Below are 24138 nucleotides of genomic sequence, written 5' to 3'. Positions count from 1 at the left end.
ATTAGACTTACATATTTATTAGAGATCTCGAACAAAATAAGAAATTAAATTATATGTACAGTCTATGTTAAAACTAACTAAGTTAGATGTAAGTAAGGTACACACCTAGGTAATGTGTGGTAAAACTTACAGCAAGAGTACATGCGACAGAATTAGTATAGCATTTGCAAATAAAATATAAAAAAAACAAAAGTGGATGTAAAAATCAGTCCATCCGTTTCTTAAGATTGCACGTTTTAAATAAATAAATGTTATCTCTATATAAATAAAGGCTTTCGAGTATGAATAAATAATTGTACTTCAAATAACAAAGCTAAGGAAAAGTATGTTTAAACAACCCCCACACATGTCATTAGACATCAGATCGCCAAAAATGGCAATCGCCAAAAAAAAAGTTATTCTTTTTTGATTGGCTACCAATGTCAATTTTCCAATTTTAACATCCTAAAAAACCGTGTGATGCTTGAAAAATCGGCATTTAAGACGAGAGGCAAAGTTTCTATTATTTTCAAACTTGTAGCCAAAAAAATTAAGATACACACAATGAGTCAAAATTTCAGGTCAAATGCGGTTTATTGCTGTTTTCTCAAGCCCATTAAATAATTAAGATGTAAATTATCAAAATGATGGGCTAATATTGAAAACTATTGATTAACCAAGTTTTTATAAAAAAAAACCAGTTATCAAATAGCAACGAAAAATTTTGTCTCACCCTGTAGTATGTTACCTTATCATTACTGAGTTGCTAAGGCACTCATCACTACACATTACTAGTTTTCTAAGCATTGTAAAACGAAAACTGAAAACAGGCTAAAACTGATTTTTAACAAAAAAAAAAGGGAATGCTGTAAAAATGCATAAAAACCACTCTCGGGTACTTTTCCTTTTTTTTAAATTATTATGAATAGGGGCATACCACAACTAAAATAATGAATATAGGATCTTAACTTGTCTTAGCCTTTCGAATAAAATCAGTATAAAGCATTTAACTAGTATATTAAATAAATCACAGGGCTTGTACATGTATGCCACTGGTTCAACCACTAATTCATCTTATAGATGGCACATTCTTTACGATATAAATATTAGCTAATTGCTGACAAGTTAAGAATCTAAATTACTGAAAATTAGTAGTAGTGGACCCCAGGACCACCCATGCAAAACAAATAATCAATTCCGTTGTGGACTTAACCTAAGTGTATAATACGAATAAATGTAATTCACATCCGTATGGCCGATGCTAAATGATAATTTTAAAAGCTTTATTTTGTTAGTTTGCGACCACCGCCTCTTGTGATTGATCCAAATTTGCAGTGGCATCTGAAAAATATAGGAAATTCTTTTAGTATGGCACTGTTTGATATATTTTAAAGATTTATATGACATCTGATGGAAATATGTATTCGCATCCAAGAAAATGTCAGAGGCTAGCAAAATTTTGAAATTATTAAAACTAAATTATTCACAACATTAAACGATAATCTTACCATTAGTCTTGACTGGAGAATTTTGCTCGGAGCTCTTTTGTGATTCGCTGGTGCTGCCCTCTGCCTCACCTGTTTCACCAGCCGAAGATGTTGTCTGTGCAAAAAAAATCACTTAATAATTATGAATTATGTTACGCACAACAGACCGTATTTCGTATTGAAATTGGAGTTTGAATTCCAATGAATTCTTTTGGAATTAGTTACCAGTATTTCAATTAATTTAATATTTTAAAATATATTTTCTGAGTTATTTATATCATGATCGTCAAAGCTAGATTATTAAATACCTTAGTATTTTGTATACAGGAATAATTTGACCCTTATATATAGATATGCATTAATAGTACTCACAGCCTGTATACAAGCATATAGACTAATTACAGCTAACTGTGTTTTCTTTATGCCTATATATACCTTTGTTTCAAAGTGTTAATTTTAATTAAAAGTGTTATTATATCATAATTTAAAAATTAAAGTATTTGTTATATTTTTTTAACATCATTCAAATAACAATGTTTAAATAATAGATATAACATATAAATTTCTGCAATATCTTACTCTATTCTTGTTGACCCTGGGTTTAGGTGACTTGGGTTCTTTGGCTGGATCAAAGTGGCGATCAAATATATCTATCAGCTCCTTTATATCCTCTTCCTTTGCCGACACGGAAAGTGCTGACAATTGTGTTTCTAAACCTGAAGAAAAAAATTTCCAATTAGCAATAGTATAATCACCAAGTCGTGTTTTTACATTTCAAAACTCACCTTCTTACAAAATATTCTATTTAATTAGGTATTTAATAATTACATCAAGATCATAACTACAAGAAAAATGGATTAAGTATAAGAAAAATAATAACAAACTATATATTCTATTAGGCTTACCTGAAACCTGCTGGTCCTGCCATGCATCTTTGAGATGGTCATAGAGCAAGCCGGCGTCGGCTAACAGCCGTCTTAGCTGAGTGACACGCTTGCGTTCGGGTCGCGCCAGACGTAGGAGTGGCGCAAATACCGGACGGAAAGTGTTCTGTCTGTATGTTATTTAATTGTATATAAAACACAGTATAAATTTAAATGATCACTTGTAAAGTAGTAGAGATTTATCAAATAAGTTAGCTTGTCCCTGAATGTACTGCATTTTTAAACTGCTTGTTAAACAAATTATTTCAGATAGAAATATTGTTATTTCACATCAAGCTTAAGGCCTATTTTCTATAATATAAAATTCTTAAAACAGTTCTTGATTCACATATTGAAAAATACGTGATAGTTGAGTATATAATGAATTCAGAAAAATTCAGTTTGATCAGACGACTTACCTTTCCAGTAGCTTTTTAAGCTTATCTAGTGCCTCAAGCTCTGTATGTACAGGTCGCGCCCAAGCCCGGGCTGTCTCTACCATATCTTCACTGGCTGATATTCCCTCACCACCACCACCTACTTCTTGCTGTTCACCTAGTAAATTGTTTAAATGCTATAATTGACAATAATAATGTAAATTATGATAATTTAACTTTTCCAATAACCTAAATTTAGGTTCCATAAGTATGTATATCACCTAATAATCATTAATTATGTTACTTACTTTGTGACAAATGCTCAACAATTCGATAGGCTGTTGAAGCTCTATCAAGTGCACTATCAACAGACAGTGTATCTGCATCTAAAAGTACTCGAGCTAGTACCCGTAGAGAAACAGACTTCACTGTTGCCTTACATTTCTCAGCAGCCAAAGCATAACTGTCTGTGAAACCTGCTACTATGGTCTTGAAACGGTCCAACAGCTTGTAACTGTAATTATTATAAAAAAAAATTACTATAAAGAAAAAGTAAACGGTCCCAATTTTTGTAAAAATCAGTATATATAGGATATCCTACCGAGTTAAAGCCTCAAGCAACATTGTAGGACTGAGGCGTCTAGGTTCATGGTATATTAGTATGACACTTCCATCCCCTTTCTCCTTCTCCAGCCAATCTAAGAAGTCTGTTAAGGCTGACACTTCCGACTTTGTCTTTAATATCTATAACCAAAATAAAACCTTACAAATCTTTAATAACACTTCAATCTACTGTTAACCGAATAACAAGTATACAGATGTTGACCAGATGTATTATAAGCTTACCTTATGAGTTATAGTATCTTTAAGCATCCGATACCGTCCAACAGTAACAACTCTTACATTGTGCCGACGTCTTGCTCCAGGATTCAAATCACCATATGGCATTATATATTGAGAGTATGTTTGCTTAGGAGTATATGCTGCTATTTGACATATCTAAAAAAAATTCTCAGTTCATATTTTCAGGATAAACTAAATTCTTAATGGCAAACCGTAAATAAAAGTACAAAATCAGTAATAGCCTACCTCATCAATAAGTCTTCGGCCAGTAGTGTCCATGTCCCAACCCACAAGAGAGTACTTACCAGGTGGTAAGCCAACAGGCTTCTCAGCCAAAGCTGGCAGCACCTCAGAAGGTGCATCATTTCCATTAACCTTAGCTTCCGAAACCATTTCCATGAACACTGCCTTTGAAAAGAAATTATTAATTTTAGAACTAGATCACATTTAAAAGTTGTAATAATAATATTAAAAACAAAAATACGTTTAAAATGTACAAAATGTTAGGTACCAATGTACTATGTAGGTAGCTAAAAAACACATGAAATCACCTCATAATAAATTGCTAATAAAGAAATTGATCACAAAATAGTAAACACTAGGTGTAAAATTTTTGAATTTTAATACAAATATCTGTATAAAATGTAATTGTTGAAGCAACTGTATAGCGTAATTAACTAAACGGCCATTAATTTATCCAATAGGTAATATATAAAACTTATATTTTATTAGATTAATAATTTGTTCCAACCTATAATAATCGTACCGTCACAAGCACGCCGCTATAAAAACAAGAAGACGGCAAATCGATTAGCAAAGTAACTAGCGCAGACTTGTAGAGCCATAGTCATAGTAACCAAACTACATAGTCACCATACAAAAACATTAACTCTTATCTATTTTTAATGTGCTTATAACGCGAATATCTATAACAATAAATAGAAAATAGGACACGTGGCGATCATTTCTGAGGACATTTTGCCCCACCCCATTATGTCAAAATAAAACAATAATTAACTCACTTTATTCTGATGATGTCTTTTAAAAAAATATTTGTTTATTTATCTCAACAACGAGACAAATATATCTGCTGGAATAACGGCAAAAAGAAATTTTTCAAAAATATCACAAATACCACAGCACGTGTGCCGCAATCGGAAAAACGCCAAAGATTTATTTTTTTTTATTTTTGGATTTTGCAGTTTTGGTACGATAAACTTGTCAATATCATCTGGAGTCTTGTGTCTATGAATACGATAGATAAAAATTACTGCCCATTTTTAGTTCTCCTAAATTTTATATTATCTGACTTACTGGTGTTCTCTTTTAGAGTAAAATTCACTCTGACCTAGTCTCAATTCAGAGTCGACACTCTAAGATTTATCACTTAAACTGTAGTACGCCTCCCTATGCATTAGACATAATATGAATAATATACATATATACCTTTACCTTTTTAACATACAGGAGTCATGGACCATGGTTATCCCTAAGTTCGATTCTGGATATTAACCGTTTTAAATGTGAAATAAATGCTACTTATAATGTGAAAATTTTATTTAATGCAAACTTTTTCATGAATCAAAACCACAAATCGAAGTATATGACATTTTAAATTTATATTCCATAAATATTACTGAATACTTCTATTCTTCATAATCTGACTGTATTTTCTGTAATCTGTGATTATTCGATGTCCAAAACAAACTTGTACCTAAGTTACATTTTGTAAACTTTAATTTTTTTTGTTACAACCTTTGATGTACAGTAAATAATCAATTATTATGCCTAAGCCGATTTGTGTTCAATGCAGTACCAATGATTCTTTATTATGGCGTAGCGCAGAAAATGGTCAGATATGCAACGAATGCCATTTAGGTAATGCAGCTAGTAAAGAAATGGAACTAACAACAAATATAAAAACAGAGGTCGATGATAAAAAAGATGACAAGGAAGATATGGAGAGCCGGAATGGTAAGAGTGATGGGGATTCTACGCCAGCAAAAGCAACTGGAAAAGGTACACGGAAAAGTACTCGTGCTACTAGATACAAAGCAAAAACTCCTGCTCCAACACCTGCAAAACCCTCTGCACCGCGAGGCCGAGGGCGCAGAAGTATTTTTAAGAGACAGCCTCTAAAAGCACCTACTGCAACAGCTACTGTTGTTACAAGTGATTCTATTTTTTATAAGGTACTCTATTTTTATTTATCAAATGCCTAAACATTTAAGCATATAATGGTAAGATTTCGAGCTAAGCATGACTCCTTACGTCCTTTTTGCTCAACACTAAGTTTTGACTGTGAATATTGTTGCACTGTATTTTAAATAAATAAAATTCTAATACAACAGAAAAACAATATGATGGCCAACTAGGTGCTTAAAATTATCTTGCAAAATATTCTTTGCAATGTTTCCAAAGTGTCACATGAATATTTGAATGCTACAGTATTAAAAAAAAATAATTAAAACAAATTTATTTCTGATATTGGAGAAGTTATGCTCATTATTATTATACAAATTTTTAATTAAACTAATTTTTTTTAGGGATCATACATGCAAGTGGGAGATATAGTGTCCATGCTTGATGTAATGGGTGGGACATATTATGCTCAAATCAGAGGATTTCTTACAGATCAGTATTGTGAAAAGAGTGCTGTTGTAACCTGGCTTTTGCCAACTAAAGCAAGTCCACCCCCTGAAAAAGGATTTGATCCAGCTACGTATATTATAGGTAATTGTTGTTTAACAGACCATATACATGTTTCATAGATTTAAGCACTTTCATTTTAAGTTATTTTTTTTGCATAGTGGTTGAGCAGGCTTAGGTTCATTTAAATAACACTTGATCATATGGTTCAATAAACATTTTCAGCCTGAATAATAGCATGCCTTTCACAATGTTTTTTTTAGACAAAAAAAATTTAACAACATGTTTCACGAACAAATGGCTGATATACTGTCTATAATACGATAAATAAAAGAGATGTAGAAATGTGCCAGCTACATATATACTATATAATTAAAAAAAGGCGAAAGTCATAAGTTGTGGAAACATGTTATTTAAGTTGATGTGACTAGGTAGTAAGTTAGAGAAACCTTATAAAATTAGCTTTTAGTCAAATTACATTAAAATATAAGTTTATACAAATATTACACTCCTTTTTATTCTGAAGTCAAACTTTTTCAGGCCCAGAAGAAGATTTGCCCCGTAAGTTGGACTACATGGAGTTTGTAATGCATGCACCATCTGACTATTACAAAGCCAGCAATACTCCATACCCATTAACAGAAAATGAATTAAATAACTATTCAGGATTTATATGGACAACATTAGAACCTAAAGAAAAAACTTAAGTTTAATATAAATAAATTAATAACTTATGTAAGTGAAAGTAAATGCATAAAACATATGTTTTACATTAATGGTAACCCTATATGTAATAAATTAGTATTAGTCCATTGAAATGTTACATTTTTTAGGCCTAACCTTGCGTTTTTTTTAGAGGACGCAATTTTATTTTTTCGATGTGTTTTGTTCACATTCTTTGCAACAAAACCAGAACAGTTTTTACTGCTTCCTTAGTTACACACTACTGCAAGGTAGCCTAATATGTTATGCCGCAAATAAGGCCGATCAGCCCCTTATCGAATTCGCGAAATCAGAATCAGAGCTACTTCTCAAGAGGGTACACAATTGGTTGTATGTAGTGTGCCCATAGAATAGCAAGTACCACTATTAAGTATATATATACTTATAATATAATATATTTGTCCTCAATTCCTAATGGACATTTAAGGACCACGATAAGGATACTATGCTGGATGATGCCAATTTTTGGCTGGTCGAGCGCAGCATGTCGCCGATTTATTTTAGGCGTGGTTCGGGCAAATGTCATCTACGAATACGAGCTACTCTGAGACAGCCGCAACGAGTGATAACTCAAAATTCCTTTTTTTTAAACAATTACAATTTCCATATAAGGAGTGTTTTATTTTCTGAAGCCTGGTTGGTCGCTTAAATTAGTTTCGTGTTTTATACTGGTGAAAATTACCATTTCTTTTAAAATCATTTATATTCTTTTACATACAACAAGGCTTCAAGAATGTATTGACAATATAGTGTCATAATATTTAATTCCTTAAACTTATTCCATACAGAATCCGGGAAATAGCCTTGGGGTGACAACAAATACCCTGCACAGACAGCTTGTGCAGCACAAATATGAATATCCATAAAACACATAGCTCTATTTTCAGACAAACAAAACGAAGCGGAACAACGTTTCCTTGGATATATATGGCATTGCCTTTGCTTAGTTTTCTAATATTTACAGATGGAGTTGTAAAGTTTCAATAGTTTAAGTCAAGTATTTTCCCGCGAGGCATGATGCTTAGTGCACCTTAGCTTGTTGTACTATACCTGAATGACCACGTTTCATTCATTCACATTGAAGTTAACTACTAATTAGGGAGATTGCCGCATGCCATTTTCGGTAAATTTAAGTTTTAAATTCTCTACGAAAATCATGGTTGCCAGGTAAACATTGGGGTTGGATCTGATATTCAATACCTTGAATTTGATTATACTGAGTATGTAGGAGTCTCGGGGGACCTAGATTGGACCTACACAAATCCGAATCAGAGCACCCCACTATCCACGTGGTCTTGTCTGCCCTACCCCTAGAGTGTATAGAAATAATCGGATACGCGGAGAAAGAGGAGCCCCCACCCGCAGTAACACCCTTGCATTTCATGCCTGTGCTTTGGTACGCCAGGGTGGAGGGGATTCGTTTTCCGTAGCGCCGGAGCTGTCCGAAAAACGAATTATTATGTAGTTCGGTTAGGTTAGGTTAGTATATTAATATTTTATTTTAAATAACTGTTACTTTAATACCTCTTCGAAGCATCGAATTTATTCGATTTATTTTTTTATTGAAATATCTGTTTCTGGTACTTTGAAATTGGTTGGGGGTGATAACTATACCCTCCCCCAGACCTCATAATCGAGGTATTGAATTATAAATTTTACCTAAAAATTGGCCTCAGGCAGAGTTTGCTTTCAATAAACGATTCTCGCTTCAGGTAAGTGAGTGAGGCAAGCGCAACAGAACGTTGATGAGTGGCGATTGTTAATCATAAATTCATTATTTCATAATTCGTGTGGTATTTACTATTTACAGAATATGCAGTGAATATCAGTTGTCATTTGTCAGTTCTCACTTTTGTTCTCTCAGTCTACAATTCCTACTTGACGGTTAAACTCAGATGATTGAGTTGTTTTAAATTTTTTAAATAATTAAATAGTAATCCTGCGAAAAGATATCTTAAATAAAAATGAGTCGCAAAGAAGCTCTTTCATCTTTTATTCAACAAATACATGGGCGTCCCGTTGTCGTGAAATTAAACAGCGGTGTCGACTATAGAGGTAAAATTTTACAGAAATTATTAAGGTTATGTTTACAACTAAAGTTTGGTGTAACTTAGTACTTAGGTTCGTAGTTAATTAATTTTAAAAGTTTGGTTAATAGGATCTTTAATGTCGTATATGTTTAATATAGTGATATTTGTAAAAGATAACATTTATTTCTGGTACGACTTCAGTAAGACCTACGTTTACAAACAATTCTTATTTGCTATCTTAATTCTTAAGCTTCTCTTACTACTTATACTATTTATTTTTTTATTAAAGATTATTTTTTCTCTGAAATAACATTATTTACAAAAGATTAACACATGCATAAATAGAACACTAACTATAGAGTAAAGGATTTCTCCAACTTGCTCCATCTCTCTCTTCTTGAGCATATTTCTGCCAATCTTCCAAAGAAAGTTTAAGCTGATGTCAGCTCATAGTGCAAGAGGCCTCAGGCGTGTTTGGCCAACCATTTAAGCATCAAAGCAATTTATCCATCTATTGTAGCTCATGCGAGTTGTGTGACTGCTGTTCCACTTGAGTCTTTAAAATTTAGAATGCATTCCTTGCTGATCTTTTCCTTTATCTTTTATTATTACAGGAGTACTTGCCTGTCTGGACGGTTACATGAATATTGCTTTGGAACAAACAGAAGAATATGTGAATGGACAGCTCAAAAACAAATATGGTGATGCATTTATAAGGGGAAATAATGTGCTTTACATTAGCACGTCAAAAAGAAGAATGTAATTAGTTTTAAATATCATTTAACAAGTAACATAAGTACATACATAACTTTATTATATTCTTATATTACATTAATAACTCGTGTATAAATTAAACTTGATATTTTTTTATGGTTGAAAAAGAAACAGGACAGGTTTATGAAGTGGTTGAATTTATCCATTTTATAAGTTTTTTGCTCCAGGATATGTATAATAAAACTTAACATCTTCACTGATCTGTAAATTTATTAAGAACTATTAGATTTTTTTTTGTTTAGCTATACTATTTTTAATATGTATATATTATATTAAAAAATAGCTTCAATGTCAAGTTCACCTCTGTCTTTTGATTTAATTGCATTAAAGGTACTTCTACAGACTTACATTTTGATCATTTTCACTTGGAGCTTTACCATTACCCAGATCTCTAATTAATTTTTCGCCTCGGTAACCATATTTTCTAGTAAACTCCTCCTTTGCATTTTTACCTCCATTAGGATCATAATTTAAGTCAACACGATAATTTAAAATTCTGGGATTAAACAATGGTGCCCAAAAGCCTGAATATAATACACTTTCACACAGAACTAACATTGCCAGAATAAAAATAAATTTTAGCATTTTGCTTGACTATATTCCTACAAGTCACTAGTAACAAATGATGAATAGAAGGAAATACTGGCAGTCTAGTGTACAGTAAATATAAACATGTAACTATAGTGCGCAAATAATGTAGTTTTGTATGATGAGTTCACTGTATTCAAGGTTGACTTGTTAAGATGAAGCTTATAAATGGTTATTAATTTTGAGTTATTTGAGTTACTTACGAGATAATACTGGTTTACATCTAGCAGCTTGGTTTTCTAGAATCAGAATATTACTACTTTTAAGAATATAACTTTATTTTTAAGTCTCAGATTTTGTTCATCATTTGTTTTCTAATATCCAAGTTGGTACTTAGATTATCAGTGCCTGACACACTCATTTTGGGTTTAAAGCATTTCTTTTTTGGTTTCTTCATTCTTGGTAGACAGCATAATGTTATAGTTGCTTATATGGCGTGCGTACATAGTTCCTCTGCCATAATCTGTTCAGTAAATATAGATGTCTAATTTTAACCAATAGAAGTACTATAAAACTATAGCTTGAGTAACTATAGTATAGACTTGAGGATCTGTATGAAATAAACCAAACACTTGGCCATAAAGGCTTTTTTAAGGTGAGGATTCTATTTACCAGGTAAATATAAATACGCAGCTATTATGTGTCAAATAATTCCTTCAAAGAACAACCTTGCACTTCACGTAAGTTTAAACAACATTATACAAACACGTACAATTTTATTTAATAAATGTAAAATAAACTTATTTATTTTTAATTATTTATTTTTTAAAGATTTTTAACAAATGTACAAAAAAGGAAAACTCATGGCGGAAAATTAATAACTACATTGGAGCCTTCTTCCCTTTAGGCAGACTAACGTAGGACCTCCATCGCTAACGCCATGATAAACGATGGTTTTCTTCCAAGGAAAAAATGACCTTATTTTAATAACCAGTTTCATTATCTATCTACAACAATAGAGGCCACCACTCATATATTTTACATAGATCACAAGGTGCAGTAGAACTTAAATCGATTTAGTGAATTCCTTCTAAAGGCGTGTAGGATTTATATTGATACAGCTCCGGTCCTCCATAGCCATATAATAGCTTTCCCTTGCCATTCTCATCATAGTACGGGTATCGGTATTTTGGCCTGAAAATAATAAAATACTCTTTTAACACTAAAAACTTATGTAATTCTCGACTACTTTGGTGCTGCTACTCCAGATAAAATTTATCGCCTCTAACAAAAACTTGATAACCATGAAGTACCAGCTTTCCAGAAAAAAAAGACATCGTAATGGGATCATTTGTTTAGGACTATGCTACGGATAGACACTGACGTCGAGAGTTTAGCATTAACTAAATATGTAGTAGTATTACAATAAGTTTTTTACTTCGAATCCTGAAATTAGCGTATTTTACTTTTAAAAGAACTGTTCACTACTACTACCTTTTCGTTCCTATAAGTCGCCTTCACTATTGGATATAAAAATCATATAAATATATCGCAAACATGAGATAGGCATATATGTATGATATAGTACGTACCTTTCAAAATATTGGAAGTTAGGTGCTCGTGGTTGAGGTACAGTAGACTCTGTTGTGATAACCATTGATAACACTACTATAAGCTGAAATATTATATAAATTTAATTAAGATGCATATCCTCGTTTACCAGGATCTTTATACAAGAATTAAACAAAAACTGTTCAGTAAATTATACTTAAAAGCTAAAAAATAATCAATTTAATTTTCACAATAAGTTCGCATCTTTTGCAAGAGATACGATTTCAAATCCTTGAATAGTCACAACACAGTTAATTTGTTCGTTTTAAGCGCCTGTTCATTAATTTAACTCAATGATTACGGACGGCTACCATAGCAGATTAAATTTTATAAATACATATTTCAATATTAAGATATTTACTTATTGTGATAACATACTATTCAGTTCAGTTTACCTCGTAGGTCTTGCGTATAAAACACATCAGATATTACAATAGTCGCCAAAGCCACAAAATACACTGTGACATAATACAACATATTAAAGATCAAAGCAAGATCTTGCTAGTAGTGGTCAAACTTCTGGCCCAGATTAAAATAACCTATTTTAAGTTAGAATCTTGTACAATTTAAAGCTTGAATAGCGTTATGCTCATTCCTCGTATATACGTATGACTATAATTTAGATGACGTCGAAGGGAAACCTATCACTATAATAAAATTATTCTCTATACTATTCTGTAAACTTACCGTGATCAAGAATAACTTCCAACACTTTTCCATTATTCACTACGATATTTATCGTTATTATCTTGTACCGTATCTACGTGCGTTCTTCAACGTAGTAGTTACAAAACTGCTCGGGAGTAGAAAGTGTGTTGTGAATGTTAATGATCCCTCATAACCGTGTTACCTGTGCTTTCTGTCCTTGGAAATGATTAAGTAATGATATACGGTAATTAGGTATTCTGTTCAACTTCTTAAATATCGACGACAAAATTAAATAATGTGTATAATTGCTGAAAATAAGAATATTTTAACAAGAACCAAATATTAACATAAAATATTATTCTTAATAAACAGAAAACCTTTTTCTCTCGTTTCTAAGCTTTTAAATCACAGTACATATATTACCTCTCCTCCCCATACGCTTTACGAATAGGTCGCTCTCCGGCGAAGAGTCTACCAAGCTGCCTCTCGCAGCAAACGGGGAATAGGAGCGTATTTATGCTGGACTGAACGAGTAGAATATACTAATTAATATAAAAATATGTTTGCTATGTTTAGATAGAATACTTACAATTAATTCTACATTCATAATATAATTTGCTGCTGCCACTATGAGCCATAAAAAATGATAAGAAATAGGTTATTAGAAATCTAATAAGTAGATAAATATATGCATTGGAACCAAATACGATTTGTGTTTTTATTAACGCATACAAAAACGCTCATTGCCGCTTGGAATCAATTACTATTACTGTTATTTGTAATTAATATAATATTTCTATTTTGTTCGAGTTATAATATTACAGGAACAAAATGAAAATATTTCTAACGATCCGCTTGGACATAGAAGTGAATCATGCTCTTACAAGTGAAAGTGGCCGAGGTGCCGCATTATGTCATAAAACATTGAACAACACGGTTCTAGAATATTCTACCACTGCCGAGCTAAAATGAAGCTAGCGAAGAAGAAAATACCTATATCGAAAAGAAATTATATACTGACCGTCTCTTGCTGCATCAAACTTCAGGATGGTTGGTGAAAATTTATTTCAAAGTCGTGTTTTACTTTGATGCAGTTTATGAGTCCCTCAGTGTATAAAATATTTATATAGATCTGGTAATAAACTACTAGTTTCACATAATCCTTGAAATACAAACATTACATATCCACATCACTACGGCTATGCACCAATGGAGTATTTATGACCGCAATTAACGCTTGGTATTGGGGTTGAAAATCTGCATTTATAGATACGAAATCGACGGCGTGTGAGTGGCACCGAATAGTGATAAAGTCATAACCTCTTCCGGACACTATTCATAAATATCAAACATATTTGAAAAAATGCTACAGAATATCTACCAATACTTGAAGCCAGACTGATTTGTGGCCCATCGGTGGTCGGGAGGCGCGGCGGTCCAAGTAAGAATGGTTTCAACGCCTGCTATATCAGATAATATTGTTTAAAAGTGTAAATAATGAATAATTTAAAAAAATGCTCACTACCTACAGGTGTTGAGTTCAATTATTATGAAAAGTTTTATGATCTATAATTCGAAGTATTTATTGAATACTATAGGTTTATTAGGATTTCGACATAGTCACTAATTAGCATTAGTTCTCAATTGTATCATATATTTATCACAATGTGATCAATTCAGTATTATGCATAAGCACTATATAAATCAGAGATTGAAAATTCGGCACTAGCCTTCAAATTGTGTAGTAGGCAAATATAAATGTACATGTATAATTTAGATAGCTATCTAATACATAGGTCAGGTCTCCCTAGACATAGTTCAGTGACTACAATATCTACTAAAACAATGTAACTTGTTATTGAATAAAGAATGTATAATTTTAAAATACATCAAAAACGTATTATAATTTGTTATACGGGAAACGAGTAGTTCGCTAAGTTTCGTTTCGAAAACCAAGACGCATTTTGGGTGGAGTGAGTGAATTTTAATAAAACAAATGCTCGAATGTAAATTTTATTCATGAAATTACAAATGACTAGAATATTATCTACAACTACTTAAACGCTAAAAATAAATTCTTTTTAATAACTAATAGAATATAAGCTAGGCTTATTTTTTAAGCGAACGTTATCCACAATCCACGGCAGACACCCAAAAGAAGCCAATTAGCGAGTGAATATTCAAACTCTGCTTAAATAAAAAACGTGATAACAATGGGTGAGATCTGTCGACCCACAGATTCAGTACAAAACATATCGCCAAGTCTGTCTCCAGTACAGGAAAATGTATTGGATTTTAACAAACGGGAGTCATACTCCCCGCTATATTTTGACTCTGAATCTTACTCTTAGAACTTAGTTCTTTGCCCTGCATGTTGGATTATGTTTAAGAATCACATAATAGTGGATATTAAAACGTCATTAAACGTCACAATAATCTAAATAACGATGTAATTATTAATTAATGAAATCTTTAAGATTTTATATTCGAATTTTGTCTCTGTTGCTAGATTGAATGGTATATTTTTCGTCCGTATTAAAAAATGTATTTAACACTTTTTTGAGAATAAAATATACATACAGAATAGGCGAATGTTGTACTAGAAAGTAAATTAATCATTATCTTCTCTAGCAACACTTATTAAAACAATTAATTATAATATCACAATTGATTCTCTACATGATTACTAGAAGCCGTTTTATATTAACAATGCAACAAATATAGGAATTATTAACAAAAGCTTAACAGTATAAAAGCCTATATGGCGTAGCTTCTATAAGTATAGAAACCCATATAAGCTCTCAAACTGAGATAATAAGCAATAATAAAAATGGAATGTTCTAGAAAAATCTAGTATTCCAAAACAAGAAGCCGACTCCAACAACATCATTTGAAAAAAATAACCAGTTTAAACTCACAAAATTACAACGTATATATAATTTAAATTCAATTCAAATAATCAAATGAATTACACATAGACCTTCTCCAGGTACACTTTAGTTTTTTTTCCGAAATTCGTAAGCAACTTCCGATTATTTTTCCTTCGTCTTCGCTAAATCATCGTCGGCTTCAACAAACTGATTGACAGGAAGCCTGTCAATTGTCAGTCAATTCGCGGGAATGATGCCCATCAACTGAGCTCTATGCTCAACAAAATCGAATACCCTTTGTACAACAGTACGTTTCCTCATCAACATTTCGGCGGCTTGTTCGAATTTGTGCTGGTTCCTGCGAATGTATGCGTTCGTATCTGTTATCATGTTTTTCAATTTTTCCGGGTTGATTTCGTCCATCGCGCATTCCTCGTGAAGCGGTGGGTTGAAACGGTAGTAAGAACCCGGTGGAAGGAGATCGTTAAGGGCTAGATGTACGCCTGCGAAGGAATTAATTCATGGAAGTCAAAAAATTATTAAGATGTGAATTATAAATAACGTGCCTTTAAATGTGGAAAGTTTATGCTGTAAGGTTTGCTACTAGAAAAGTTCTTCACCGAAAAAGGGAAAAAATTGACTTATTGGAATTGTGTAATTATCACTCGCCGTCAACCTACTTCAGAATTCAATGGAAATTTAAAAAGTATAACATATATTTAATGCATATTAACGTGAAAATATATAGCAAGTAATAAAATAAAAGTGTAATATATATACATATAAATTATTCATAAATAGGAAGTAGTATTTAATCATGTTATTAATTATAATTGTGTTGTCTGTGCTGTCTTAAACTATTTTTTTTAGATACATAATTAAATTTTTTCCCCGATCAATCTCCTTCGTGCCTTCTCTATCTACACCACACTGGCGAAGTACTTTATTACAATCGAGCCTACTGGTGGGCTATAAACACAACTACCGCAGCCTATGAAGAGGCATTATTATTAAATTTAGTTTAATGCATAAGAATTTTGCGTCTACCTTCAGTATCCGTCGCCGAGTCAAGAATTTTGTTAAATTTATTCTTCCAACTTGTTCCAGACGTGTCCTTCGCTAAGCCCTTACTAAGGAGTTGATAATCCAAATGTTTGTTTAACGCCTGACCTGTCCCCACGGATATTACTGTACCATTTTTCATGGCATTTGCACCGAACAACAGTTTAGCTTCATGTAGGCCCACTGCTGTTGGATTGTTCACCATGATACCTCCATCCTGTGAGCGATTATATCAGTTATTTTTTTATAATTTGATTTAAAAAACAGCTAAAACGTTTTCATACACATAAGAATATGTGTATGAAAATTTTGACCAATTGAGTTACGAACTGAAGATTAAAAACGTTTAATTTTGACATACAGAAGTCAAACTAGAGAGATACTTAAATCCATTAGACATTTTTCAATAATGGGTAAGCTAATTATTCAAATGTATTATTAAGGATTACCTGATGCAATAATCCATCTAAGTTGAATTCAGTGAAATAAGTGGGTGCGGCGGCAGATGCTCTCACAGCCTGCCAGAGTTGAGCCCGACTCGTTCCAGGGAATACGGATCGTACGCGGAACCCGCACTCGTACGTACGGAATAGGAACGGGGCGAGACGGGAACCGGAGTTCACTACGCACGATACCACTGACATCTACGAGAGATTTTGCTTTTATTAGACTTTACTATTAAATCGAAATTTGTTTATGACGGTAACATACAAATATGGTTATTTTTATATGGAACTGTCGTTAGAGAAATTAAATAAACTCATAGTGAAATACAATCATAATTTAATTGTTATTAAAAAAGGATGGATAACCAGTTTATACTGGTTTTCAATGGCGTATAAATAAGGTGTGAAAAAAGTTTAGCAAATATTAACTCACTTTAGGCATATTGTAACGGTTGCATTGAGTAAGAGTGATGCCCTTCAAATTATCCTGAAGCATTTTCTCCCACGCCTCTGTGTCATAGTACGAGTGGGTCCATACTAATCTTGACGTACCTAATAATTATACGTTGAAAATGATTCATACATTCGTTAAACTTAAAAAAACAGTTATTTACTATTATTTTTTTTTCGAATATCACTCATCTTAAAAGTTTAATTCAAAGAAAAAGAGAAATTCGTAACACAAAGACTAACGAGTCAAATCAATCATTAAGTTAAGACTTTCTTGACAGTAAAAAAATAATATTAAATAATATTTGAATGTGTAGTATATACCATAAATATGCTTGATTTAAACTTATTGGAATTGATATACAATTAGTTAAATATATAATGTTTAAATGAAGTATTCAATGAATCATAATTAATAAAAATATGTCTTACCGCCAATGAGTGATGTGTTTCCAAACATTTGTTTAGACAGAGTAACGTACATTTGGTTGGCAGTCTCTAAGGTGCCTGCTCCACTTGCTGTAACAAATTTATTTGATTAAGAATCCTTCCGTGATTTTTATTCTTACAAGTAGGTTATTCTAAGACAGGACATAAATTGGCTTTGAGAAATGCCAAGTTTCTTCACGATGATTACCTTTCTAATAGCGCACATAGGAATAGTGATAATTTAACATAGTGATACTTAATAGTAGAACTAATGTTCGTAGTTTAAAGAACTTTATATGTCATTACAAAAATGTATTTTATTTAAATGAATATTTCTATTGCATTTAAATTTCAATTTAGCAATATACATATTATTTTAATATTGAAAAAATACATATTATTTTCAATAAGAACATAAAAAAAAGATGAAGAATTATTTTGATACGCATTTGTTGCGACTATTGTTACATTAGTACAAACCACTATGGTTTTCAAATGATTGATTTACAACCGATTATATTGTCTTAATTATTTAATAAACCATAATCAAGGGTAAACTCTCATTGATTTTTATCAAATACACGAAGTCTACAGGTGCAATACAAAATAGATAAATAAAAAATAAATCAGTGGCGCTACAACCTCCTTAGGTCTTGGCCTCAGATTTTTGAACCTGTTCATGATCATGTTTTTGTATATAACAATTAGCATTTTACTGCACTAGATAAATAATTTGCAATTATTAAATTAAATAACAATATTAATATTTAAATATAGCCACCTATGGTTAACTAACTTTTTAAGTTCTAATTCCAGAGAATGACTTTTATTGGGACCAAACGTAAATGTGACTTGGTTAGTAAATATTTCTGTTACAAACCAAATCATTAAGTAAAATAAATAGGAGTATAGGAAAGAATATCTGTATTAAATGCCACAACCATTTTACATATTCTGTTATTTCATAAGTAAATTGGAGCTAAAACTTTTTAGGTCCGGACCTCAGACTTATGTACCTGTTTAATATTTTTATTGAACGTCTATTTATGACAATTATATTGAATACGTACCTATAACTGCGGCTATGATAGCGCCGGTGCTAACTCCCACAATATAGTCAAATAGTTCGTGCACTTTTTTCCCAGTCAATATTTCTAGATGCCGCAATATCTCAATTGCGATAATCCCTCGAATACCACCGCCATCTATTGACAATACATTGGGACCACGACTCTTAGTCGGACCAGTGTAGCCCATCAGTGCTAACGCCTGAAAATTAAATTCATTTATAAAACTGAGTTTGTATTATGACTTTTAATTTTTATTTGTACCCATTAAAAAATATACAACTGTAAAAGTTTTTAAATTATAATAAAAAACTAACCTCATTAACAATTCCTTTGACGTCATCACCAAAGGACGCATCACTAGACTTAAGCTTGTGTTGTACTCTTAATAATGCCCTCACTGCTCCCTCCTTGAAACCAAAATTTTTATAACTTAGTCACAACAATGGTATGAATTAAATATAAGCTATAGACAATATGCCACATATAAAAACTTGATGCATATTTTATGTTTTTGTGCAGATTAACGAAAAAATAGTAATATATTAGCTGCTTATTACAATTAAACCAATGCACGCTATATTTATCAGCTACCTACAAAATGTATGGTGATTTGAAGAGGTTGGAAAAATATTTTAAATTATTGAAAAAAGGGGGTTTGTGCCAGTAGTTCAATAAGATATATTGCTTCACCAAGGATACGTTCGTATGTATACATATATTATGTCATTCAGAGTTTTGAAGTGGGGTAAAAATTATGTGTTTATGGTTGACGAAGGCGTGTTGACGGAATAAGTTTGTGCCGCTCTCAGGTATTCACTCTGTATTCCATATAATTAAAAAAAAGACTCTAACTTATCAAAAATAAAAAAAAATGTTACGTAAAGCGTCGTTTTAATCCCGTATACTTATATCTTGTAATGCACCGTAAAGTTTTACAAGACCCCCCTCCCCCCTTAATTGCGTTACGTAATACTTGAATGCTCCCTAACACACCCGCCTGCGTGCCTATTAGAAAAACACATGATCACGAAATAGATCCAGAATTCTAAATCCCAGACCTAGCAGGTTGTAGCGACACTCGTTTTTTTTAAATAAAATACTACATATAATATTACTATTCTACCTTTATAGCGTAATCCCTAGCTTCAGGGTATTGTTGCAAATGCTCGATAAAATGTTCAGTCCGTTTAAGAAGGCATTCTGACGTTTCCGCTGTCACTAAGGCGGATATTACGTACGCTGTTCGCGAGTGGATTGATGTCTGAAAAAAATTAAATGAAATTATTATTATTAATTAATACTATACTTATAAATTATTTTAAAATTAGCCTATAGGGGTCCAGTTAAAAGGACGAGTTCATAAAAATTGTTTTAGCCTTAAACTCTACGTTTCTATTTACCAAAAAGGAAAAACGTTTATTTTAAAAGGAGCTCTTTTCAATAATATTATACTCATAAATTTATTTATAAGTAACATACATGCTATGCATAAAATGGATATGTTTTATTATTGATTATATTTATTTATACAATTTAGGAAAAAAAATTGGTCACGTAATGCGCTCCGATGATTTTAAAAATTTGCGAACTGAGTTCGCATTAAAGTATACGCGTAGTGTTTATTTATGCACGTAACTAACAGTCCTAGCTTAAAAACACCTCAAGGTCGACATCTTTACTAGCACTGTTATTTATACAATCTAAACGGAGCTAAATAGGTTAGTAGGTTGTTCAATACTCATCTAAAATCAGAATTACTTAAGCCTAGAGCCAGGAATGAAGGCGCCTAGTTTCTGCGCTGTAAAAATTTTGCAAATATTTTTAGCAGCACAGTACTGAAATTTCGGTAATCTGTACGAATACTGTAATACAAAACGAATACGCGAAAATGAGAATTCTAAGGAAATTGTATATCCAAGAACTTTCAAGGATTTATTAGGAATGCAATGACGTCGAGTTGTTTTTTATTTGATAATACCTACCTATACACAAATACATATAATATTAATTTCTCGATTATTACATAAAGATTTAACCAGAAAAATATTCGATTAGGGTTGATACTATTATATAGTATCAACCCTAATCGAATATTTTTCCGTGGTAGTAGGATTTGCAGTCGGAGAATACGCACAAATTATGTAGAGCTTAATAATGCTTACATAGGAGTCAACGACAGCATATCCAATAAGTTGGATAAGAGCAATCCATAGACAATAAGTTTTCCGCTCCGTCTGTTTGGGATAAATATCTACTATTTATTTCGGTTTTCATCAGTATCTAAAATTCATCAGGAAGGTTTATGCAAATAATTTTTCAAGATTTAAGGGTCACGGCGGTCCACGCAAAGCCGGGAAAGCTCAGCAGTGTTAGTGATGTCGATCTAGAATAGACCATAGGTCTCAATATGACAGACTAAACTTTGCGAGATGTTAATTTTAAAAACTAAATCTTTTTTTTTATTTTATTGAGAAATACCGATTTCTATGGGACAAAAGTCGCTGGTAAGCGGTATTATATATTGGCAAGTTGAGAGATGAGTTCATAGTTATTTATATACTCAGCTATCATGTCTTTCATATAATACAAACAAAGCATATCATGCGATATCACTGTTTTTACATATAAATGTGACATTAATGCATTATCAATATTTAAATACTAATAATGTATTGAATGAATGAATTATGTCAGCTTGATAAAAGTTATAAAGCCATCTTAATACTACTTGACAAAAAACTTAAAAAGTTGTTTCTTTCCTACACACAGACCGCAAAAACGTGTTTTTATCACCAAATAAGAAATGAAATATGGAAATGGTCAGAAATCAAAGTTCTACTTTAGATTAGTTTATCAAATAATATATTACTTAGTAAGCATTTAAATATTATAATACGTACAATACCAAATAAAATATTTAAATTAAAAACTAGCCAACAGTATGTAATAAGAACATGATATATCACTTTAATAACATGTTCTTCATTATCAGCTTTACTGGCATTATTTATATATAATCTATCATAATACTTGATAAGGTTTTCAAATGTAGCACAAATATTTAAGATGGAAAAAATGTGATATATACTTATAGCATTTAATGTTTTTTTTAATACAATAAGCAGGATGAATGCAATTTCATTGAAAATTTGTTAAGTAGCTTTTGTACCAATAAAATCTGATTCACAACGGTTCAATTGAAGTAGTTGTTCAACAACTTCATGTAAGTTTGAAAACTTTGAAAGCTAGTATTGCTGTTAGAAAATTTACAAATCTTTTATGATCTATATTATATCTCCAACTAAGGTTATGCAGAACTTTGGTAGTCTTGTCTTCAACAAGGTCTTGGAAGAGTTTATTAAATTGCAAATTTCAATTTCCGTATTTTTATTATAAGGAAGATAGATCTTAAATTACCACAAAAGTCATTATTAGTCAATTTATTCTTATTCAAAGATAAAACTAACCATTACATAATGATTTGCAGGGCCTTTCTTATTCATTGAAAACCATGGCCAGCTAGCCACGGTTTTCAATGAATATTAAATTTGTATATTAAGTAAATATGTAATTCTATTCTTTAGCAATAACTCAGTATTCAGTCATTGAAAACCTACTAAACTTCATGAAAGTTAATACTGAGATGTCTATTTTTCAATAAACGCACTTTACTTTTCTTCCAAACTCTTATTTAAGTAGTTATTAAAGTGTTAAAAAATAAATATAAAGTTAAAAGATATATATAAACCTACCTTTGTTACAATTGGTTTGTTTGATTTCCAACTCGGCTCAGACATTTTTCCTAGTTGCAAATCCTTTTTTAATTTTATCCCTTCCCATATTCCTTCAAAAGTTATTTCCTTAGCTTCGGAACCTACTGTAAGAGCTTCTTTATCTTCAAGATTCTCTGATTTTTCCTTAGTTTCAATTTTACTTTCTTCTATAGATGTTGCTTTAACAGTATGCTTTATAAACTTTGTTTCCTTTGCTTTAGCTTCAACTTGGGACAAACGTTGAGTGACACCATTTTCAAACTTTTTAATAAGATCTGTAAGGGGTTTTCATATAAGGCTGAATCTTAGGTTAAGTATAAAAAATAGCAAATGTCTATAATTATTTTAATATTACAAATTTAATTGTGTATTAGCAGAAACCCTATGTATAAACACTTACTTTCCCATTGTTCTGGTGTAGCAGGCTTTATTCTTTGGACTAATTTTTCTACTTCGGAATTCAAGTTTGCTATTGATAGATAGTGTCTTATGGCTCGCCACTGGCCCCCTAACGACGACATGATTGAAAAACTTTGTGAGACTTAATTAATAATTTTTAAGTAACAATCGTATTGCCGACTATAACAAAGATTTTTTATACTGTACAAGTCACGTACGCGTAATTTTTTTTAAGTTCTCACACCATAAGTTAACACTGAACATTCACTTCTAAATAAAGTTATTATACACTAGTGTTTACGTAAAACCTTGGCAAATAAATTAAAACTGCCAATATTATTAGATCGATGACAGAACAACTACCCGTTGACGTAAAATCGCGCGATCAGTGCTGCCAATAGTAGCGCATCAAAACAAACACTGAAAAATTTCACTTCCGGTTTCTTATTACGGTCAACGAGATACAAATAAGATTAAAAAAACTAGATTTAAAATTTTTAGAATACAGTTGGAGTAACTTTTTACAATGTTTATCATTCAAGAACTGGTTTTCTACTGAGGCGGCGCATAAATTATCGCGGGTTTTATAGAATAATAACAAAAACATGTTTGCGCGATTAGAAATACAGCGCAGAATAATTCGTAACACGCCAGAAAGCCACACCTCTGATTTGGCTCAATGAAAACGTCGCGATAGCAATATAAACAACAAACAAGCATCGTATGATTTTCTCGCTTGTATTCCAAAATATCATGTCTAGTTAGTACACAAACACAAATAACGACTACGACTTGGCAAATCTAGATATTACGATTTAATTTTATTTGAATTGCTAATAACAAGCATGTCACTATTACCTATAAAATATTTATTATAAGTTAATTGCTGATAATATATTTAGTACAAATGTGATAATTATTTTTATAAAGGTAATTCAGGATTTCTAATATAATATTACTAGTAAGAATAACTTTCTTTAAATGCAGACCACAGTAACTAATAAGTATTTCTTATTTAGGTACGAGACACAATGTGTATTTTTAGAATTTTATCTAACACAAACACA

The 24138-nt window shown here is 31.7% G+C and overlaps 5 protein-coding genes across 8 annotated transcripts; 2 read left to right on the top strand and 3 right to left on the bottom strand.

The window, feature by feature from the left end:
* Nucleotide 1: 1 nt before the first annotated feature.
* On the bottom strand, nucleotides 2-4797 carry LOC110995100 (maternal protein exuperantia). 4 transcript variants are annotated; one of them, XM_022262098.2, is made up of 10 exons: nucleotides 4632-4797; nucleotides 3856-4017; nucleotides 3613-3765; nucleotides 3368-3510; nucleotides 3075-3280; nucleotides 2809-2944; nucleotides 2372-2520; nucleotides 2046-2182; nucleotides 1488-1581; nucleotides 2-1320 (listed from the first exon to the last, which is right to left on the bottom strand). In XM_022262098.2, exons 2-10 carry the CDS (start codon nucleotides 4006-4008, stop codon nucleotides 1271-1273), a joined length of 1221 nt encoding a protein of 406 aa, XP_022117790.1. In that variant the 5' UTR covers nucleotides 4009-4017; nucleotides 4632-4797; the 3' UTR covers nucleotides 2-1270. The 4 variants fall into 4 exon arrangements, with proteins under 4 accessions (XP_022117790.1, XP_022117789.1, XP_022117792.1 ...); XM_022262097.2 differs by having other exon boundaries at nucleotides 3856-4013; XM_022262100.2 differs by lacking the exon at nucleotides 4632-4797 and adding an exon at nucleotides 4376-4513.
* Nucleotides 4798-5276: 479 nt separating this feature from the next.
* Nucleotides 5277-7021, top strand: LOC110995150 (GATA zinc finger domain-containing protein 1). The gene is made up of 3 exons (XM_022262174.2): nucleotides 5277-5801; nucleotides 6156-6342; nucleotides 6799-7021. Exons 1-3 carry the CDS (start codon nucleotides 5394-5396, stop codon nucleotides 6963-6965), a joined length of 762 nt encoding a protein of 253 aa, XP_022117866.1. The 5' UTR covers nucleotides 5277-5393; the 3' UTR covers nucleotides 6966-7021.
* Nucleotides 7022-8837: 1816 nt separating this feature from the next.
* On the top strand, nucleotides 8838-10132 carry LOC110995086 (U6 snRNA-associated Sm-like protein LSm6). Its single transcript, XM_022262073.2, has 2 exons — nucleotides 8838-9036; nucleotides 9626-10132. The coding sequence occupies exons 1-2, from the start codon at nucleotides 8946-8948 to the stop codon at nucleotides 9772-9774; spliced, it is 240 nt and encodes a 79-aa protein (XP_022117765.1). The 5' UTR covers nucleotides 8838-8945; the 3' UTR covers nucleotides 9775-10132.
* Nucleotides 10133-11120: 988 nt separating this feature from the next.
* On the bottom strand, nucleotides 11121-12800 carry LOC110995088. The gene is made up of 3 exons (XM_022262074.2): nucleotides 12612-12800; nucleotides 11906-11988; nucleotides 11121-11507 (listed from the first exon to the last, which is right to left on the bottom strand). The coding sequence occupies exons 1-3, from the start codon at nucleotides 12642-12644 to the stop codon at nucleotides 11390-11392; spliced, it is 234 nt and encodes a 77-aa protein (XP_022117766.1). The 5' UTR covers nucleotides 12645-12800; the 3' UTR covers nucleotides 11121-11389.
* A 1772-nt stretch (nucleotides 12801-14572) lies between these two features.
* Nucleotides 14573-23649, bottom strand: LOC110995085 (calcium-independent phospholipase A2-gamma). The gene is made up of 10 exons (XM_022262072.2): nucleotides 23073-23649; nucleotides 22652-22947; nucleotides 20023-20160; nucleotides 19214-19306; nucleotides 18900-19098; nucleotides 17833-17919; nucleotides 17384-17502; nucleotides 16954-17148; nucleotides 16490-16721; nucleotides 14573-15945 (listed from the first exon to the last, which is right to left on the bottom strand). Exons 1-10 carry the CDS (start codon nucleotides 23191-23193, stop codon nucleotides 15680-15682), a joined length of 1746 nt encoding a protein of 581 aa, XP_022117764.2. The 5' UTR covers nucleotides 23194-23649; the 3' UTR covers nucleotides 14573-15679.
* Nucleotides 23650-24138: the final 489 nt, after the last annotated feature.

Source organism: Pieris rapae, chromosome 7 (genome assembly GCF_905147795.1).
Source record: "Pieris rapae chromosome 7, ilPieRapa1.1, whole genome shotgun sequence".
Classification (NCBI taxonomy): Eukaryota; Metazoa; Arthropoda; class Insecta; order Lepidoptera; family Pieridae; genus Pieris; species Pieris rapae.
The sequence above is the reverse complement of the archived record's forward strand: the minus strand, read 5'-3'. Positions and strand labels throughout refer to the sequence as shown.

Excerpts from the sequence above, each read along its gene's own strand:
- LOC110995100 (XM_022262097.2), bottom strand. Across the intron at positions 2,945-3,074 it reads TGTTGAGCATTTGTCACAAA|GTGAACAGCAAGAAGTAGGT; the intron begins GTAAGTAACATA and ends ACAATTTACTAG. Across the intron at positions 1,582-2,045 it reads CCAGGGTCAACAAGAATAGA|ACAACATCTTCGGCTGGTGA; the intron begins GTAAGATATTGC and ends TTTTTTGCACAG.
- LOC110995150 (XM_022262174.2), top strand. The coding sequence starts at position 5,394 with ATGCCTAAGCCGATTTGTGTTCAATGCAGTACCAATGATTCTTTATTA. Across the intron at positions 5,802-6,155 it reads GTGATTCTATTTTTTATAAG|GGATCATACATGCAAGTGGG; the intron begins GTACTCTATTTT and ends AATTTTTTTTAG. Across the intron at positions 6,343-6,798 it reads TCCAGCTACGTATATTATAG|GCCCAGAAGAAGATTTGCCC; the intron begins GTAATTGTTGTT and ends AAACTTTTTCAG.
- LOC110995086 (XM_022262073.2), top strand. The coding sequence starts at position 8,946 with ATGAGTCGCAAAGAAGCTCTTTCATCTTTTATTCAACAAATACATGGG. Across the intron at positions 9,037-9,625 it reads CAGCGGTGTCGACTATAGAG|GAGTACTTGCCTGTCTGGAC; the intron begins GTAAAATTTTAC and ends TTATTATTACAG.
- LOC110995088 (XM_022262074.2), bottom strand. The coding sequence starts at position 12,644 with ATGGAAAAGTGTTGGAAGTTATTCTTGATCACG. Across the intron at positions 11,989-12,611 it reads GGAAGTTATTCTTGATCACG|CTTATAGTAGTGTTATCAAT; the intron begins GTAAGTTTACAG and ends ATAATATTTCAG. Across the intron at positions 11,508-11,905 it reads AACTTCCAATATTTTGAAAG|GCCAAAATACCGATACCCGT; the intron begins GTACGTACTATA and ends TATTATTTTCAG.
- LOC110995085 (XM_022262072.2), bottom strand. The coding sequence starts at position 23,193 with ATGTCGTCGTTAGGGGGCCAGTGGCGAGCCATAAGACACTATCTATCA. Across the intron at positions 17,503-17,832 it reads AAACACATCACTCATTGGCG|GTACGTCAAGATTAGTATGG; the intron begins GTAAGACATATT and ends TATAATTATTAG. Across the intron at positions 15,946-16,489 it reads CTCGGCGACGGATACTGAAG|GCGTACATCTAGCCCTTAAC; the intron begins GTAGACGCAAAA and ends ATTCCTTCGCAG.